The 20936-nt window shown below is 38.0% G+C and overlaps 1 protein-coding gene across 4 annotated transcripts in view; it reads right to left on the reverse strand.

Annotated features, from left to right (window-relative positions):
• Positions 1-2275: 2275 nt before the first annotated feature.
• The window catches only part of LOC120527653, a 72823-nt gene continuing 54162 nt past the window's right edge, over positions 2276-20936 (reverse strand). For 2 of the 4 annotated variants that reach the window (XM_039751299.1, XM_039751298.1), the window contains 2 exons: positions 14258-14331; positions 2276-5019 (listed from right to left, as the gene is read on the reverse strand). In XM_039751299.1, coding sequence (XP_039607233.1) covers positions 14300-14331 — 32 coding nt within the window. In that variant the 3' untranslated portion in view covers positions 2276-5019; positions 14258-14299. The remainder of the gene's footprint in view (positions 5020-14257; positions 14332-20936) is intronic. The other 2 variants (XM_039751301.1, XM_039751300.1) reach the window with 1 other exon arrangement.

Below are 20936 nucleotides of genomic sequence, written 5' to 3' on the forward strand. Positions count from 1 at the left end.
CCATAGCAAAGAGTTTGATGTGCAGTACAGAAAGTAGAGCTGCAGATGAAGATCTGAGTGAGCGAGACGACTGTAAGTCTGTAGGAGATTAGTGAGGTTGTGGAGATCTTTAAATGTTAAGAGTGGTATTTTGTATTGTATTCAGTAGTGAACAGGGAGCCAGTGAAGTTGAGAGAGAAGAGGTGTAATATGTTCAGTGGATTTAGAAGCAGGTTATTATCCTGACAGCAGAATTCTGAAGAAGTTGTAAGTGATGGATACGTTTTTGTGGGATGCCAGATAGAATAGCATTACAGTAATCTATACGTGAGGTGACTTGGGTATTATCCAATACTTCAGTACTGTGTTGCGTAAGAACAGGACGAAGTCTAGAAATGTTTTGGAGATGGAAGAAGGCAGTCCGAGAAATGTTATTTATACAGGAAGAAAAAGAGAGAGTACAGTCAAGAATGACACCCAGGCTCTTAACCTGTGATAGTGTTGTTAATTAAAATGGAAGAATGGTTAACTTTAGTGAGTGTAGATCTAGAACCAATGAGGAGCACCTCAGTTTTATTGCTATTTAATTGAAGAAAATTGTGAGTCATCCCATGACTTTATGTCTTGGAGACATGCCATTAGAGTATTTGAAGAGAAAACAGAAGTGGATTTAGTGGAAAAATAAGGCTGTGGATTGTGGGTTCAGATGCCACTGCTGACACTGTGTAGCCATTAGCTTGTCATTTCAGCCGACGGTGCTCCAATTAGAAAAACATGGTGTCAACTGTCAGATGTTATTAGTCACTTTGGATAAAGGCATTAGTCGCAAATGTAAAAATCATTTACTGTATCACTTAGTGAGTCTTCCAAAGACTCAAGTTCCATTTATGGAAGTGGAAGTTGGTTTACAGTTCACACAGTAAAGTTCTTTCAGTGGATTTAAGGTTTTGTAGGAGAAATGGACATTGAAATCAGGGTAGGAAATAATTTTTTAGAATAAGTGGTGAGGGTAGCAGTAGGTAGTGTGCTGAGGACAAACAGACTAAGGTGGTTTGGGTATATGGAGCAGAAGATAGAGTATTGAGTGAAGAGGAGCACCAAGATGGATGCTAAGAGGGAGGCCAAAGAAGAAGTAATTGGAGGTGGTGTCAGATGATATAAAAAGAATGAATCAGATCCAAAAAGATGATCTGGACCACAGGATTTCAGGTAGATGACTTGGGGAGCAACTAGTTAATAATAACAATAACAATACATTTTATTTATAGAGCACCTTTCCCATGCTCAAGGTTAACCTGTTTAATCCCAGAAAATGGCCGTTAAAGTGGAGATGATAAAAATGGTGAAGGTGCCACAGAGCAGTCAATTAAGTCCAATAACAATATACTGTAATTAATATCTATTTTTTATGTTATTGTTAAATAATGATTTTACTTAATACACATTATTAAATTTTTGATTTTTACAATTATTACATACATGAACATTGCAGTATTTAATTCACCACAAATATTTCCAAAATGAATTTATTAATGTACAAGTAAAACCACATGTGCCCAGCTGTTTGTGTAACCATTAAGTGTGATCTCAACATTAAACGCTGCACAGACTCTCTACTCCTGCTGGGAGACGCAGCTTTGTGCCACCTACTGCAGTGACTTGTATATAAAGGCGCTGGTTCTCAAAGAACTCGGCAGAAAGTCACGTAAAAGAGTTAAGCCTGAAGTCTGAATAACTTTTGTTATTTCTTTAACTGTTTTTGCAGTTTTGAGGTCTAAGTACTACAGTAATTGTCAATGTGTTTCTAAAATACATTTTTAAAAACAACTACCATATATAGTCGCGTTTAAGTTCTCCCGCGGATAAGTTAGGCCTTGATTTTACCGTATAATCTCCGGTATTTTATAATGTCAGTCGTATATGTCGAATATGGAAAACTCACACTGTTGGTCCAAGAGATTATGATACGGTAACACCCACATGAGAGAATAACCACGGAGCACAATGCCATTTTTTTTTCTATGTATTGTGCCTAAGTGACCACACAGTAATACCCGAAATATTGCGAAGCAACATTTGCACTGTTTTATGTATCTCACACCCTCATACAACTTTCTTGTAAGAGCATCCCTTATCTACGATGGAGCGTTCAATCAAAAGAAAATATGAAGCTGGTTTTAAATTAAAAGTCGTTGAAGTGGTGAAAGAAATTGGTAACTGCGCTGCTGCAACAAAATTTGATGTGTCTGTGAAACTGATGCGAGATTGGAGGAGGAAAGAAGATGTCGTATTTTTGAACGGGCGTATAAGTCAGAGTCTGATTTTATGATCAATTTTTCGGGTTTCAAGACCCGACTTATACGCAAGTATATAAAGTCATTTTGACAAATGTGCTGTACCAATAAAAACCAAAAAAATATAAAAATTGAAACCCAACATAAAAAGAGTAAAACAAGTAGGAATAACAATCAAAAACTCAATTAGAATTAAAAGATAGAGACTTTGAGGGAATTTTAAGATGTGATTAAAATGTACCTAAAGTAGGTTCAGTCCTGATGTAAAGTGGTAGTTTGGGTCGGTGACTAAAAAGGCACAACAACCCCGTGTTTCAACATCAATCTGGCAACATTCAGCAGCATTTGGTTAGAAGATCTAAGTGGCCTTTCAGGGGTGTGCTAATGCACAAGGTCTGAGCAGCAAGGTGTTGATGACCCATTCAAGGACTTTAAAATCAAACAGTGAAATCTTAAAGTCAATGCTAAAGCAAACTGGAAGCCAATGGAAGGAAGCTAGAACGGTAGTAATGTGTTCTCTGAGTAGCACCGTTCTGAACTGTTCTGCAGGTGGGAGATGAATGACTGACTGACTCCCGTACAGAACGAGTTAAAGTATTCAAGCCAAGATGTAATAAAAGCGTGGACCATGTTCTCCAATTCATTTAAAGTAAGAAAAGTCTTAACTTTGGCTAAAACCTTTAGCTGAAAATAACTGGAAATTATCTGCTTTTCAAACTTAAGGGTGCTATGAAATAGTACACCCAAATATTTACAGTAGGTTTACTGTTAGATGTCCGCAGGCCAAGGTTACATTTCGGTGTATCAACCAAGCCACGGGATCCAAACAATGCAATTTCAGTTTTACTTTAATTTAGGTTAAGAAAATTCAGTGACATCCAAGTTTAATTGTCTTCCAAACAGTCCACTCGGAATTTCACAGAGCCTTGATTGGATAATCCATATTTATAAAAACTAGATGCTAGGGAAACATGTATTGGGGGAAAGGAACTGGATCAAGAATGGATCCTTGTGGACTTGAGGAGAATGAACTGCCACTAAGGTTAACTGAAAAGCTTTGTTGGAAAGGTATCTCCAATCTCTTAATCTCTGTTTGTCCTTTGACAATTCTGACTTGTATGTGAGGGTCAAATCATAAAACTACTAAGCAGATATTTGTACTTTAACGCTCATGAGGCTTGTTTATTAAGTGTTTGTAGCCATTTTGTCACTTGTATGTCTGACTTTAAACTTCTCTTTTAAGGAAACTTTGATTCTATTCACACTCATAGGTCCCATCCATTCAAACACATTCTTTGTCTTCTTAAGACTAGAAGATGGTCTCAGAATTTCGTTTATCATATTACTCTCTCATTCATGTTTGCAGCTAGACATGGCATCTTCCTCAGGGCTGATGCTGGGAGCAATTCAATTTCTTTATAAATTTTCTGATGTAATCTAGAAACATTATGCTAACTTACATTTGTTAGTTAGATCACACCATCAGTTAGTTGATATAGTGAGGTGGACATCCTTCAGATAAGTAACCATCTTGGATTTCCCTTTTGCTAAATCTGCTTGAATGTTTCAGATTACTCTTGACACAGATTTACATTCCATATATTTTAAAACACTTGCACTTTCTCCCTGGTCTCTATTTATAAATAGTAAAGTCAACACCAATGCTTATCTGACAGAACGTAATCCTTGGTGAATGTGCATTAAGTATAGGAAACACAAAATTGTTTATCTTTGAGTAGATGCATCATGCATGCAGTGATTTGAGGATTTCTTCAAAGATTAGCATAGTTTTGTGAGTTTCTAAAAAAAGAATAATAGATAAGCTTTTTCTTATAACAGCACATACCGTATAACTAGACATTCATACCATTCTACAGCACATATTTGTAGGCTGCATTGATTATTTTCTACAAGCAACCAAAGGTGACCAAACATACATGTTACTATCAGCTTTTGCTTAGATCGTGCCAGACCTATCATTATGGGAGAGCCTCAAAGGGCCAGGCTTCTCCATGAATAAAATGTTTTGAATAAAAGCTGAACACAGAAGCATAGACACGTCAAAAAAGAAGAATGTGAAACAGACGACACACCCCAGGGACAAAATGAGTAAAAGGGATTGTGATAGTGAGGACCACAGGAGATTCATTGAGTTTCTGGAACTGTTTAATCCACTGCAGGGTCCAGACAGTGTTCTCCATCAGGCTGTCCACACTCCCTCCCGCACACTTCCATGTTCACTCACACCAAGCCAATGTTGTGGCACCAGCCAACATATTCCTAACGTCTTGAAATGAGCAGTAATCTATGACTTTTCTTAACTGTTCGTCCCCACAAATGTCATAATGTTTACCGTTAAAATTGGTTTGGCCACTGAACCTCATACTAAATGTTAAAATGATCAAGGTATCACATGGTGTAAAGTTTATTTCAAAGGGTAACTCATATGACTCCATTGTCCAAATGTACTTTAGAAGATGGCTCATAAAAAATCTCCTTTGGGTTTTTTTTTTTTTTTCTTCAGTTTTGGAAGTGTGAGTCAGGCACATTATACCAAATTGTCTTCCTTTTTCTCTCAGATTCCAGTAGCAGTTCATGGAAATCCTTCCAAACAGTCATGGGCAGCTTAATAGTGAACCTTTTCATGCAAAACTGCACAGGGTGCTGTAGGTGAAATCTCTGCTGTTGTAGCTGTTGGCTCAGATCCAGTCATGTGCTCCAGCAATTTCTGCCTATCTTTGCATTTCTGTAGGAAAGACAAGACAGATTTAAAATATTCACATGTACAGTTTAAAATTTGCAAATCACAGCATGGGAAACAAGCAGACAGAGTTCCTCCATCACTCACTCAAGCTACAATTTGTACTTTCTAACATGGCAGTCACTATGAGAATTCAGCACCATTGGAGAGGACATATTAAAAATTGGGTAGCCACTCTTCAGCAACTGAGTATAAAGAGGTGCCTCTCTTTCTCTTCTGATCAAAAAATATTTTCCCAAAAACCTCTGATCTGTAGACACAAACCAGCTTTAAAAACAACCAACATGTTGATTAAGGAAGCCACCTCAGTACTGCAGGACTGATTTGATGCCACAGATTGAAACACATTTGTTCTAGATGCAGAGCTAGAGGAACACACATCTGTAGTTCTCTCTTAAATGAATTTTTGTGTTGTGGATGTGACCTTAACAAAGATGATAAAAGTGCTTCCCAATCAGAAGCCGTGGCTGAATAATAAGATATAGACTCTGTTCAGGGCACGGAATGAAGTATTTAAATCTGGGGATGCACAAGCCTGGAAGTACGAGGTAAGTTCAAGAAGGGTTTTATAGATATAAAGAGTAAGTACAAACAGCACATTGAGGGGATTTTAATGTCAACAGCTCCCTGAATATGTGGATGAAGATAGAGACGATAACCCGCTGTAAGGACAGTTCCATTTTTACACACTCCAGCAGCATCAACACTCTCCCAGACACTATGAGCTAGTTTTTGACTCAGTTTGACTGTTAGAATGGAGAAGTCAACATTACAGATGGGCCAGGCCGTAAGATTACATCAGCACCAGGTCAAATCCACTCTGCGTAGCATCAACATCAGCAAAGCAGCTGGAACAGATTGAGTCTCTGGACGAGTGTTGAAGGCTTGTGCAGACCAACCACCTGACATTTTTAATCTCTCAATAGAAAAAGCTCCATGTGCCTTACGTTAACTACATTTGCTCCCATCCCTAAGAAGTCAGCAGTGAATTGTCTGAATGACTATCATCCGATTGTTGTATCCCCCCATTCTCAAGTGCTTTGAAACAGATACCTCCTTACAATAAGGCTGATGTTCCTGCTGATCTTGATCAACTTTAGTTTGCTTATCGGACAAAAAGGTCGATGACTGTTTTTCATACATTTCTTGCTCATCTGGAACAGCAGAATGCATATGGAAGGATGCTGCTTCTTGATTTTAGTTCCGCATTTAATACAATAATCGGATAAACCAGTCACAAAACAAGTAATTTATGCTTGGGAAGGGCACTGTCATACCTCTTCAACTCTGATCTTGCATATAGGGGCACTACAGGGGCTTTTCCATAGCCCGTTACTCTATTCTCTTTTCAACCCTGACTGTTCTCCCATTCACTCCTCCACCATGATTGTCAAATAAGCAGATGACACCACCATAGTAGGACTAATATCCGTCAATGATGAGACAGTCCACATGAAGGAAGTGCAACGTCTTTCATACTGGTGTTTTTATAATAATCTGAATAATAAACTAAGGAGATTCTAGAGGTCTTGGAAAAATGAGAATTCTGACCTTCAAATACATGGGGAGGAGGTAGACAGGGTAGAAAACTTTAAAATCTTAGGAGGACCTTAAGAGGTCGGTGAACATCTCTCACCAAGTGAACAAGGCCCAGCAGAGGTTATATTTCCTTAGAAATATAAAACAAAATCACCTCCCTTCATGGCAGATGTATATCGGGCCAACATTGACAGTATCCTGTGCTACTGCTGTGCAGCGTGGTAGGCCAGCTTGCACAGCAGCAGACATGAAAGAAGTATGTCATGTGATGAAGAGGGCTCAGCGAGTTGTTGGGACTACATTCCCTGCACTAAAGAAAATGTACTCTGGCCGACTCCAAAAGAAGAGCAGTGGTATTGTTAAATAGTCAACACACTTTGGGCACTGTTTGTTTGCCCAGCCGTCTGGAGAAAGATATACAGTAGATCAATCAAAACCAGAATGAAACAATCAGAATTAGGATCAGCTTCTATCCAAGAGCTCTTACTTCTGTTAACCCTGCACCACTTGAGACCGTTGTGCAGTATGTTCAGTACTTCAGTATTTCAGCTGTCTTTTTTCATATTTTATCTACTATTTTATTTTTATATATACTCTGCTCAAAATAATTAAAAACATTTTTTTAATCAGAGTATAGTATCAAGTCAATAAAACTTCTGGGATATTGATCTGGTCAGTTAAGTAGAAAATGAAATTAACAACAGGAGGGACAACAATGAGATGACCCCCAAAACAGGAATGGTTTAACAGGTGGAGGCCACTGACATTTTTTCCCTCCTCATCTTTTCTGACTGTTTTTCTCTAGTTTTGCATTTGGCCACGGTCAGTGTCACTACTGGTAGCATGAGGCGATACCTGGATCCTACAGAGGTTGCACAGGTAGTCCAACTTCTCCTGGATGGCACATGAATATGTGCCATTGCCTGAAGGTTTGCTGTCTCCCAGCACAGTCTCAAGGGCATAGAGGAGATCCCAGGAGACAGGAGGTTTCTCTAGCAGAGCTGGACGGGACTGTGAAGGTCCTTAACCCATCAGCAGCACCGGTATCTGCTCTTTTGGAGAAAGAGGAACAGGGTGAGCACTCCCAGAGCCCTACAAAATTACCTCCAGCAGGACACTGGTGTGAATGTCTCTGACCAAACAGTCAGAAACAGACTGCATGAGGGTGGTCTGAGGGTCCACTGATACCATTGACTAGCTCCCACACTCGCCTGACCTAAATCCAATAGAACACCTCTAGGACATTATGTTTCTGTCCATCCGATGCCGCTAGGAGCTCAGTGATGCCCTGGTCCAGATCTGGGAGAAGGCCCCCAGGACACCATCCATCGTCTCATTAGGAGCATACCCAGACATTGTCAGGCATGCATACAAGCACATGGAGGCCATACTGAGTATGATTTAGAGTTGATGCAATGAAATTTCGGCAAAATAGACTAGCCTGCGGCATCATTTGTTCACTTTGATTTTCGGGGTGTCTTTGAATTCAGCCCTCTGTAGGTTGATCATTTTCATTTCCATCAAACGATGTGGCATCCTTTTGTTACTAACACATTACCCAGTCCATATCAGTATTGTCTGAAAGAAAAGTTAACTGCTTGCAAGCTTCTAAGGGTTAAAAGCTGTTTTATTATAACAGGAGGTTATTCATACAGGCGTCTGTCATAAGGCAGGGTGCAGTAAGCTGACCTAGGACAACTTCTTTCTTTAGGAATGCGTCTGTTAGACACAGGAAAGATGACCTTTCCTTCTTTGGGGCCCCTCTTGACATGTACACAAAAAAGAAACGTTTGGCCGATTTGTGTAATATAAAATGAAATGCTTAGATACTGTTTCATAAGTAAGGGTGAGGGAAGAAAATTAATATAAAACAGATGACCAAAAAGTGAAATTTGCTCTTCTGCCTTGCAACACAGAATCCATGTGTGACTGAATAAAAGCTAATTGATTCTTCCTAGAGGGTTACTCCAAAATAGATATCCAGCATGATTTTTTTCCCTTTGAAATCTGATGTATTTTCAAGGTGTTTCTTTAATTTTTTTGAGTAGTTTATATATATTATAAAAAAAAATCTTGGGAGTAAGACGAAACGTGATCTTCTCGGAAGACACTTTGACATCACTTGAGATAAGGCAGTGAGAAATATATATATATTATATATTATATATATATATATATATTATATATATATATATATATATATATATATATATAATATATATATATGAATGACCTCCAAAGAGTGCAGAGACTTTTGATCACGTGAACGTGTCTGCAAAAAGTGGCGTCTCCTGCCTTGCAAAAGTCGAGCAGCCAGCGCGTGCGCATAGCTGTGCTGGCCTTTGAGACGCTGACTGCGCTTCTGCCTTAAGTCAAAGTGAGCACTTTTAATTTTTTTCCTCCTTCCTCTGAGCTATAGCCCAGACAACTGCAAACACGGGATCCCTTTTCTACACCACGAAAAAATAATATTAAGGAGTTTTGCACTTTCTTTTGCACGTATACTATTATGAGGTCGCGGAAGACACGCACAGGAATGGAGGACCGACAGTGCCATCCCAGCCAGTTAATGGCAGGGACATCTCATCAGTCTACACAAGACCCACCGCGACTGTCCCCAAAAGGCGCTCATATCGTCATCGAAGACATCTCTCTACACTATATAAAAGAAAAAGGCAACTTTCCTTTCTTTACACCTTTTATCCCAAACCAAAGCCTTTCTCTCTTAACAATGCAGAGGACACAAAACTAATTTTCTTTAATTGCTGGTAATGCCGGTAAGGCACATTACCAGAGGCAGAAATTTGGACGTTCACATAGAAAATGTAATTTCTATACCACAGCCGTCGTGTAGCGCCTTTCAAAAGGGATCAACTACCAAGTGATCATCCATATACATTTAAGCTGCTGTTAGTACTACCGTCTTTAAAATGTAGTTTACCCGAAACCACTCCAGTAATGCTCAATGTAGCTTTACTTCTTAAAACGTTAATGTTTTACTGTTTAATAACTTATAGACTACGTTTTATTTTTTTTCCCTTGCACTCAGTGACCAATGCTATACACACACATATAGACACATACATATATATACACATATATATACCTGTGTGTATGTATGTATATATATGTATACTAGCAGAATACCCGCGCTTCGCAGAGGAGAAGTAGTGTGTTAAAGAAGGTATGAAAAAGAAAAGGAAAAATTGTAAAAATAACGTAACATGATTGTTAATGTAATTGTTTTGTCATTGATATGAGTGTTGTTCTCATATCTATCTATCTATCTATATATATATATATATATATATATATATATGTTGTTCTCATATCTATCTATATATATATATATATCTATCTATCTATATATATATATATATATACCCGCGCTTGGCAGCGGAGAAGTAGTGTGTTAAAGAAGGAAAGAGAAAGAAAAGGAAACATTTTGAAAATAACGTAACATGATTGTCAATGTAATTGTTTTGTCACTGTTATGAGTGTCGCTGTGATATATATATATATAGCAAAATACCAGCTTTATGCGATGTCATGTGTTAAAGAAGTTATGAAAAAGAAAAGGAAACATTTTAAAAATAATGTAACATGATTGTCAAAGTAATTGTTTTGTGTATTTGGCAGCGTCACAAAGTTGTTTTCGGTAGCTGCATCAGAAAATGTACCACAACGTCTGACACGCCTCCTTTTTACTGTTTTCTCACAGCTTGGATTACTGCTGTCATATATATACACACACACACACACATACATATATATACATATATATATACACATACATATCTTCATATCTACATATCTATATACATATCTACAGATACACATATATATATACATACCTATCTACATCATATATACACACACATACATACATACACACACACAAATTATATATATGTGTGTATGTATGTGTGTGTGTGTGTGTGTGTGTATATATATATATATATCTATACTAATAAAAGGCAAAGCCCTCACTCACTCACTCACTCATCACTAATTCTCCAACTTCCCGTGTGGGTGGAAGGCTGAAATTTGGCAGGTTCATTCCTTACAGCTTCCTTACAAAAGTTGGGCAGGTTTTATATCGAAATTCTACGCGTAATGGTCATAACTGGAAGCTGTTTTTCTCCATTTACTGTAATGGAGATGAGCTTGAACGCCGTGGGGGCGGAGTTTCGTGTGACATCATCACGCCTCCCGTAATCACGCAGTACATAGAAAACCAGGAAGACCTCAAAAAGCGAAGAAAACATGCATTATATAATTGAGAAGGCAGCGAAACAATAAGAAGCGGCGAGTGACATATACAACCATATTCATGAGTTCTGCTACTTGAAACAAAGCACGATGTAAACCTACACTTTAAATTAAGTTCATAGACAGGCTGCGCTGGCGTTTGTAATTTAGTGCCTGCCCATATAAGGCCGTCCGTCAGCGGCAATCCAATAGCAAACTCCCACTAAATATTCACGGGTGAAGGACTGTGCTTATGGAGAGGAAGATGAGATGGTCAGGGTGGTGTTTGGCACAAACTCAGCGAAACTGCGAGATTTTAAGTGCCAGGACTAAGGTAACATTAAATACAGCTATGGACATAGCACGAGATGGCACCAGCACAGCTGGGAACCTTCGATGCATGTACACCGAGTGGCTCACGTGAACTGGCGCAGTGCACAGATAAAAGCAACAGTTCCAAAGAGCTGAACAAAACCGAATTACACAATTGAAAAGGCAGCAAAAAATATGAAGCGTCTCATACATACAAGCATATTCATAAATCCAGCTACTGCGGAAACAAAGCACACGTTGGAAAAAGTCAATGTCCCGCTAAAGGAAGACAGTGTAAAAAAAACCCGTGCATGCAGTGTGTCAGGTCTCAGATAAAGAAGAAGACGAGCTGTTTATTGATGCAGTAAGAAACGAATCGATGAATGAAACCTGTCATCTTTACAACGATTGACAAACACGGAATGTAACTTGAACACAACACATCCTACAAATACGAACCTGATTGAAAGAAATAATGATAATCAAATCCTTGATGACAGCAACACTCAGTAACACTCACAAAACAAATACTGTATATTGACAGTCATGTTACGTTATTTTTAAAATGTTCCCTTTTCTTTTCTAGCTTTTTAACACACTACTTCTCCTGCGATACGCTGGTATATATATATGTATATATATATAACCCGATCTACATACTCGAATAATGGATACTTTATTCGCCATCAATGATTGTTTTGGTAAAGCCATACTCAGTGTATTCATTAGATGAACGGTAAAAAGTAAGAGCGAGGGAGGATGACTTATTGAGGCATGCAGGCTGTAGTGCGTCAACTCTATCTGAATTGCGATCACATTTGAAAAAATATATCTTTTCAAGTTCTATTTAGTCCATATGTGTCAAACTCAAGGGCGGGGCCACATCCGCCCGGTGTAATTATATCCGCCCGAGATCATTTTATATACTGTATTATTGTTATTAAAGCCGGGTATATGAAGCGCTGGTAACACAATAAACTACAGATCCCATAATGCAGCGCTTCAGCTGCCTTGCCGAACACTTACGCGTTAATCAAGTCTAGCTTATGATGCTGCAAGTTATTGCGAAGCTAGCTCACACGATGCTGAAGAGAAAAGTTGATTCTGAAAATAGAGCCTTTAAAACCGATGGGAGGCTGAGTATATGTTTACTGAACCCGTGTGTCTCATTTGTGGAGCTAATGTGGCTGTAATTACAGAATTTAATCTAAGACGGCACTATGAGACAAAACATCAGGGTAACCTGAATGCAATGCAGAAGATACAGAAAGCAGAAGAATTAAATAAGAATCTGACACTTCAGCGGACGTTTTACCCGTGCACAATCACAAAGTGATTTCAAGTGAAGCTGCTTTTATGGGAGACACAAATGCACCAGTGCAACTTGCCCCACTTTCCCTGTTGCCAAGTAATGTTAAACCAAGTCGTCACTACGGTGTTCCCAAATCGCACTTTGCTGATAAACTGAGCGCACTGAGTTTGCACGGCGCTTTGGTGACTTTGAAGAACAAAAAGTCCGTCTACATGCGGCTCGAACCTTGTGCATGTTTGGTAGCACATATCTGTGTGAGAAGCTCTTCTCAGTGATAAAGACTAACAAAACAGCACACAGGAGTCGCCTCACTGATGAGCACCTGCAATCCATCCTGAGAATCTCCACAACACAGAACCTCACACCAAACAGAAACGAACCTGTGGCCAAAAAAGATGCCAGGCGTCCAGCTCTAAAATGACATATGAGCAAAGACAACTGAATGATTTGATTTGTTATTGCTGAAAGGAACACATTTTATTTATATTTCCAGGTTTTGTTATGCAGCATGTTCATATTTGAATTTGTATAATTTTGACAGGATATATTTTTATGGAGAGCAAAATCTTTTGGGATATTTAAAATCTAAGTTTATTTTTTATATAAAATTACATAAGAGTAAAGAAATTTGAATGTTTGTTCTTTTAACGTTTACTTTATTTCTAACTTGTATAATTTAGACAGGATATATTTTTATGGAGAGCAAAATATTATAAGTTGTTTAAGGTTTGAGTTGATTTATTCAGAATAATATTCCTGTCTGTTTTACCATTCCTACCAAAGATATTTCTGTCGACTAAATAAAAATTCCTTCTATTTAAAATTTAAATAGAACTTGAACAAATCGATAGTTCATAATATCCACGCAGACTTGCACGTAAGAGCGGGAGTTATCCGTTTAACAAGCAGCGTATTGCACTGATACAAAATAGCTGTGTGTGTATATATGTAGATATGTATGTATATGTATATATGTTTATATATGTGTGTGTGTATATGTATGTATATATGTGTATATGTATAGATATGTATATATATATATATGTTTATGTGTGTGTGTGTAAATATATATATATATATATATATATATATATATATGACAACACTCATCACTCACAACAGTGACAAAACAATTACATTGACAATCATGTTACGTTATTTTCAAAATGTTTCCTTTTCTTTTTCATTGCTTCTTTAACACACTACTTCTCCGCTGCGAAGCGCGGGTATTTTGCTAGTATATATATATAGCTGTGTAAACCCGTGCTGTAAAAGCCCGGGGTCCTAGAAACTATTGAAATCGTCAGAATAAAAATGAAATGTAGAAATGTCAGGTAATTGAAAGGAACTACTCTGGGCATCCCTCTCCTAGAAGGTTTCATTTTGCCGACGTGCTTGCCTCACTTGTGTATTAGCAGCAGGAGGACAAGTAAAAGAGATAATGTTTTGCCGATATTAATGGCTAAGTGACATTGTCTTTCTTCAGAGGTTTCGTTTTTCTGACATGCTGCCCTCGCTTGTGTTATTAGTGGCTAAGTGAATTGTCTGTTTACTTGGAGGTGGAGCCCTTACTCCAACTCCACCTCTCGCTTCAGGGCCAGACAGACACATATACACTTCCACGCGTAGACGTGTGTATATAAAATATCTTTATTGTGCTGTCTTAGAGAAATTGTCATTTTAATTTCAGTGACAATAAAGATATCTATCTATCTATCTATCTATCTATCTATCTATCTATCTATCTATCTATCTGTAGTCTCTCCTCATCTATCTATGTAAACATGTTTATTGTAGATACATACACACCTTCTACAACCGCTTGAGAGAGTAGCTGTGACAAAATGCATTTCACTGCTGATTTGTCCTTTGTGCTTCTCCAACTGAAAGCAAAATGAGAGAGCGCCTCCATTAATCAAATGTTCATTTTAAAATTGTAACAGAAGCCTTTGTTAATATTGGCAAGCAAAATAATTAGAAGGAAACGTGGTTAATAGGGGTTTCTTCATTTACAATGAAACAATGTTCATTTATTGCTTTTTCAAATATGGTCAATACAACAGGCATATTCAAATTTACTGGAAGGTACTATTAAGTCTAATATCATGTAAAATAAGCTTGGTAAAATATTAATTGATGTATAAAATCTGAAGTGCCAGTTTCACTTTTTATGTACCTGACGTCCCACTCTGTTTTTTAGTTTATTTTATATAGTTTTTTTGTTGATTTACTTGTACGAAGAAAAGAGTCTCAAAGTCACTGTGGATGCATGTTAATTGACTGCATGTTTTTGTAGTGTTGGTGGCAGTTTTGATGAAACAAATCTGCCAGGATGGTGTATCCTTTCCTGTTGAATGGTGACATTTTTTTCTCAATAATATAGAAAAGTGTTTTCTTAAAATTGGTAATCTGCACGTACTACAAAAGTATTATAAGCACATGAGAAAGTAAGTATTGTATTTCACTAAGCATTAAAAATGTAATAATTATGCCTACATATTTTTAATTATTCTCTATAAGCTCGAAACTGCCAGTATTTCATAAGCCAAAGCTTAGACATGCAGGAGAATTGGAAAGGATGAGCCCCTTCTTTCAGAGAGGGAATGTGAACTTTCCAACTTTAAATATCAGTGGTGACTGCTGAGCTAGTAGGGAGTAAAGATAAGCCTTGTCAGACAGATATGATAGAGTGGGGTTTGACACCCCCCAGATGAGACATAATGGTGGAATCAATTAGAGGCAGGATTAGAGCAGTGGAAAATTAGGAGTCAGATGAAGAGGAATAATGGCTTGTATGTTAAGAATTGTAATAAATGTAAGAGTTGCCCATGGCTGGGCGCTCATTCCATCAGAAGTGATTTTGATTTTTGATTCTGCTGCCTGTCCTGAGACTGCGAGTGCCTTCTTTGGGGCAGCGGGTGCCCGTGCCTACCTGCTTCTACAATAACATCAAAGTAAGAAATACTTTTTAATGACATAAACCCACATATTTGCATTTAAACAAAACAAAATTGTCATGATGAAGGGCAGCTTTCAAAGGACAAATGTGGCAAACAAAGGCTATGTCCACACTACTGCATGTTCATTTTAAATGAAAACGATCTCCGTACACATTAGCGCTTTCACAACGTTTACTGAAATAACTCCGTCCATACTAAAAGATGTCTGAAAATGCATATGACGTAGATACTGTATTTGACTACACTGGGAGTGAATGGATTTGTGGGAAAATCTTTGAAGGGACAGAACTGCCGCTGGCAACAAGATTTATCACAAAACTGTACCAGCTGGTAATTTATTTGCATTTTTGCCAGCATTCCAACTGTACAAAATTCAATTTAGTTGCATATAGGTAAGCAGCACAACAAGTGCCATGGAAAGCAACTCTTTAATGCCAATTATACTGGAATATCTTTTTCTTCTATGAAGGGTGACCAATCAGAAAACCACATTTTTAAAGCAAATGGCAATAAATGTGTTTTCTACTCCCTTTGATATCAGCATCTCTGCTCTGACCACCTACACCAAACAGTAAACTTCTTTATTGTTCTCTTGTGGAAACTCAAAGAAGCTACAGGTAGGTCTTTAAGCTCCATTTCATTATAAATGTTCCTAAATGTAGACAGCACAGAAGTGTGAGTATCTAAAACAATAACAATGAATTACATTTTTAATCATAAGTGCACATAAAACTAGTCATCTGCACCATTCTAGAAATGTAAAGCACATGTTTATAAGTAACTAATGGTGTACAAAAGCCTGTGTTGCTAACATGTGGCCTCTGCTTGGATTATTCCAGTCTCGTCATTGTGAGAGGGCCTTGGGGGCCGTTTCTATGAAACAGTGCTTCGCATAAAATATATATAAACTTTTGTTGAAAATGTAAGCACAATGAGTCACTGTGGGAGGGTCTCCTGGGGCCGTTCCATCCAATCAGAATGCTAGGTCCATCCATTATAATTTTTGAATTGCCATTCTTTTCTGTTGATATTAGTCTTTTGGAGTGTGGGAACTCTGTTCATTGTGGCTCTGATCTTTTATTATGGACCATCTCTTCATTCAAGTGTATCAGCATTGCTGCTGTTTTTTGATTTCAATTCTTTTAACATCAATACTTTATTAAAATAATTCTTGGCACCAAGCCTGGGTGCCTGTGAAAACCAAGATGCCATTGAAAAAGGCATCACAATCTTTAGGAAACAATTTTTATATCTGACGTTGAGAAAGCAAAGGGTTTAAAGGTCAGCACTGACGGCCATGTTCCAGCCGAGTTTGTGGATAACTCGGAGAAACAACTGCGTGTTATTATTTGTGTTCTTTTTTGGTGTCTATAATTCTTTTTTCAGACCTCAACTTTGATTTCTGATTTAATGATTTGGTGTGAGGAAAAATAGGACAGTCTGTCAGTATCAGCTCTTTTTCTGACGTTTCTTCTTTCGGTTATTTATAAAATTTTTCATTGATTCGGTATAGAAACATATGTTCACCAAAAAACAGGAAAATGCATACACAAAAAAAATATGATATATAAGCCTTTATGTACATACATTTCTACTCAATCTAGTAGTTTTCACCCCCTGCTCACTTTGCTCGCTTCACATCTGTGCCACTCGCATATGTGGATTTCACTTTAACCAATCAACAAATCTTTTAATTCTCACAGATAGGCCTCTTCATTGGGAAGAAGCAATACTTTTCCCAGATGGCAACACAAATTAGACGATCTACACGTCTCAGACTTCAAGTTTAACACCAAACAATATCTACATACTTTTGTCATATCACCTATGTCCATATATTCGATCTCTTTTCACTTTTACCTTTTCAACATCGCATTGCATTTAGAATCCGTGTTTGTAATTACATTGTGACAACGCAACGTATCACTGCCTGTGAGTGAATATCGTTTCTTTCTCTTTACACAAACTGTGTCTGGCAATAGCATTCACACAAATGAGAAATGATTGAACTGTTTGTGTGGTTTAAATGTTTTAGATGTGGGCAGGTTTTTTTTTTTTAAGTCTTGTCTTGTGAGATTTCACTTTCACCAAACAACAAATCTTTCAATTCTCCTGGATACACCTCCACATTAAGAAGAAACACTACTTTTCCCTGATGCCAACATGAATTAGTTGATCTACAAGTCTCCGACTTAAAGTTTAAATCCGAACAATATATTCAATCTCTTTTCACTGTTCTGTTATTTCACTGAGTAATAACTTCTGTTTGTTTGCGCTAGTGGGATCTTTACTATAATTTTTTTGAGACTTTCGAATTTTCGTACTTCCATTATATTTAACCTGCTCTGCATGTGTATCGCGCCAACATTTTTGAATTCTTTACGACATTCTACTTTGTCATTTACTCTTTGTCTTTTATTTCTGGCCCCGTGCGTTGTTAAGTCTCTTGGCACAAAGTCTCGTCTCACGGGATGTGTAAGTGTCTTTCTGAGAATGTCACGTCTCCTCTCTCTTCCCAAGATTTTTTTATTATAATAGAGAGATGTGCATACAGGGATACATTTTGAATTTCAACTAGTTGCCACCATCAACTAACCATATATGAACTATTCTGATCAACTTCATACAAGTGCAGTCACAATGTTGCAGCCTTTCATTGGCTGATAGAGCTGCCTCCTCCTGACAACACCTACATTTGAGGAGTCCTATGCAGCACCCCACAACCACATACTAAGAGCATTTGTGTAACTGTAGTGCCTCTCCTGTACCTCCTCTAGCTGGCAAAGGTAATGACATGTTTGCTGTTTGATAAATAGTGCAGGCCATATGAAAGGCTCAGTGTTCAGCCAATTACCTTACCAGCAAGCCAGCCAACATGTACAGCACCATCAGCATGTTTTATGTTTGTACACCCACACCACATGAAAACTAAATGTTGGTTAATGGCATCCTGATGGAGTGGAAGCTTAGCTAACATATACCTGCCCTGTTGTCCTGTTTCCTGTGAAGTCACAACAGTTAGCTGAAATAAATTGAAGAACAACCAAAAAAGATCTTCACTGCAAAGGAAACTAAAATAGAGTCTATACATCATATTCAGGGTGGCATGGTGGCACAGTGGTAGCGCTGCTTCGCAGTAAGGAGACCTGGATTTGCTTCCTGGGTCCTCCCTGCATGGAGTTTGCATGTTCTTCCTGTGTCTGCATGGGTTTCCTCCGGGTGCTCCGGTTTCCTGCCACAGTCCAAAGACATGCAGGTTAGGTGCATTAGCGATCCTAAATTTTCCCTAGTGTGTGCTTGGTGTGTGTGTGCCCAGCCCATGGTTTATACAAGGCAAGAAGGATCCATGCTCTCATGTTATTGACACCAAATTGTGACCCTACCATCTGAATGTTGCTGCAGAAATCGAGAGTTGTCAGACCAGGTAACATTTTTCCAATCTTCTTTTGTCCAATTTTGAGCAGCCCGTGTGAATTATAGCCTCAGTTGCATGTTTTTAGCTTACAGGACTGGCATCCAGTGTGGTCTCCTGCTGCTGTAGCCCATCTGCTTCAAGGTTCAATGTGTAGTGATTTCAGAGATACTCTTCAGCATACCTTGGTGGTAACGAGTGGTTATTTGAGTTACTGTTACTGTCCTGTCAGCTAGAACTAGTCACAAGGCATTTTCACCCAGGGAACTATTGCTCACTGGTTATTTTCCCTTTCTCAAACCATTCATTTGTAAACCCTTGAGATGGTTGGCATGAAAATCCAAGTAGATCAGCAGTTTGAGAAATACTCAGCCCATCTGGCACCAACAACTATGCCACATTCAAAGTCACTTAAATCACCTTTCTTTCCCATTCTGATGCTTGGTTTGAACTTCAGCAGGTTGTCTTGACAATGTCTACCTGCCTAAATGCATTGAGATACTGCCATGTGATTTGCTGATTAGATATTTGCGTTAACAAGCAGTTGAACAAGTGTACCTAATAAAGTGACTGTTGAGCGTATAACAAATCACTACAAATCAGCAATAAGTAAAAAATTTGAGCCTGCCGAGTTCCAGTCTTTGAAGGAATGATTGGTCGTGCCACAAAGAAACAGCGTAGGACTGGCTTGTTCTTATGTTTGAGGTCGTGGCTCCAGGCTCAGCTGGATTGTCTTTTTTGTTTCTGCTCTATTCGTGTAGATACTTTGCACTTTTTTCTTACATCAAGAAGAAACAAACACCTTGTAAATAGTAATGAATGTTTCATTATTATTATTTCACAGGTGTTCATGTTTTTTGTCACTTGGGAAGGCAATGAGGGTTCTTTGAAGGCTTGTGTTGACTTGCAGCTGCTGTATGTGGCTAATTCTGCATGCATTTGGCCACCATTTGAAATTAGCCACCCTGTGTGGGGCCAGTGAATGAGTGCTCAGTGATCAGTATGACATGTTCAGTGACAGTACTCCTAATATTCTTATTACGATCAGCTAATGTAACCCTCAAATGAATATACTGCAGTGTTTTGTTTTATTTCATAAAAGCACGTGGGGTTCAACTGCAGGAGGAGTTCAGACCGAGTAGTAAGAGCATGTATGTGTGAAGCAGATTGAACAGTGACTTAAAATGTGAGGGGGAGTACACTTACAGTATGTATATGTAAAAGTTCTGTGCATTGCTGCTGCAGCTCTGTGATATCTCTCTGGCATCGCAAAGCATCATGGGGCACTGGGAAAAAATGTTTGTCTAAGCCGGGTGCATGGCAAATGTCTTGGAAAATATTTCTTAAATAAGGTCATCAGTGCACATATCATATTTGTTGCAAAAAACACTTTGACAAATTTTGTGACTAAAGAGTTTAGTATTGTAATGAGTTGACATGGCTTATAACCCTAACAAATCTTTTGCTAAACCCTTAAGAAAGACCCCCATCTAGGATCCTTGCTGCTGCTTTGCTAACTTTGTTTTGTGTGCCTCCTTCTGAAAACTTCAGTTTTGTTGTGTTGCCCTTTCTTTGTGTAGTTGTTTTTTTTTGTTATTGGTGTTAATATAATAGCTCTTTGAGACTTTGTATTTTCCCTTATGTCCATTCCTGTTGTGATTCTTTTTTGTTTTTAAAAATACATATTCAGTTAAAAACAAAATAGAAAAGGCTTCTGGGTTGTGGGCTACATTCATTTTACCAGGGAAATCAATTTAACATTATTTTAGCAAAAGGTGCATCCATTTTTTTCACGTTTTGGGTGACTTTACATGTATTACGCAACACGAGTAACATGAGTATTTTTTATGAATATTTTAATAGTATTTGCAGTTGTCCAGCATTGGTCACCCCCCACTTCCAATAAAGCATAAAATTATTAAATCTGCAAAAAAACATGAAATTACACATTTTTCTCCGCCATCATTACAAACCATATGGGGTAAGGTTTAAAAAATATCTTCTTATATAATACGCTACCCTGGCTGTTCATTTGTCTGTCCACAATTTTAAATCAGCTAGTAGCTCGCAAACCATTTCACCTATTGACTTGAAATTTGGTACACATATACTATGT

Source organism: Polypterus senegalus, chromosome 4 (genome assembly GCF_016835505.1).
Source record: "Polypterus senegalus isolate Bchr_013 chromosome 4, ASM1683550v1, whole genome shotgun sequence".
NCBI classification, from domain to species: domain Eukaryota; kingdom Metazoa; phylum Chordata; class Cladistia; order Polypteriformes; family Polypteridae; genus Polypterus; species Polypterus senegalus.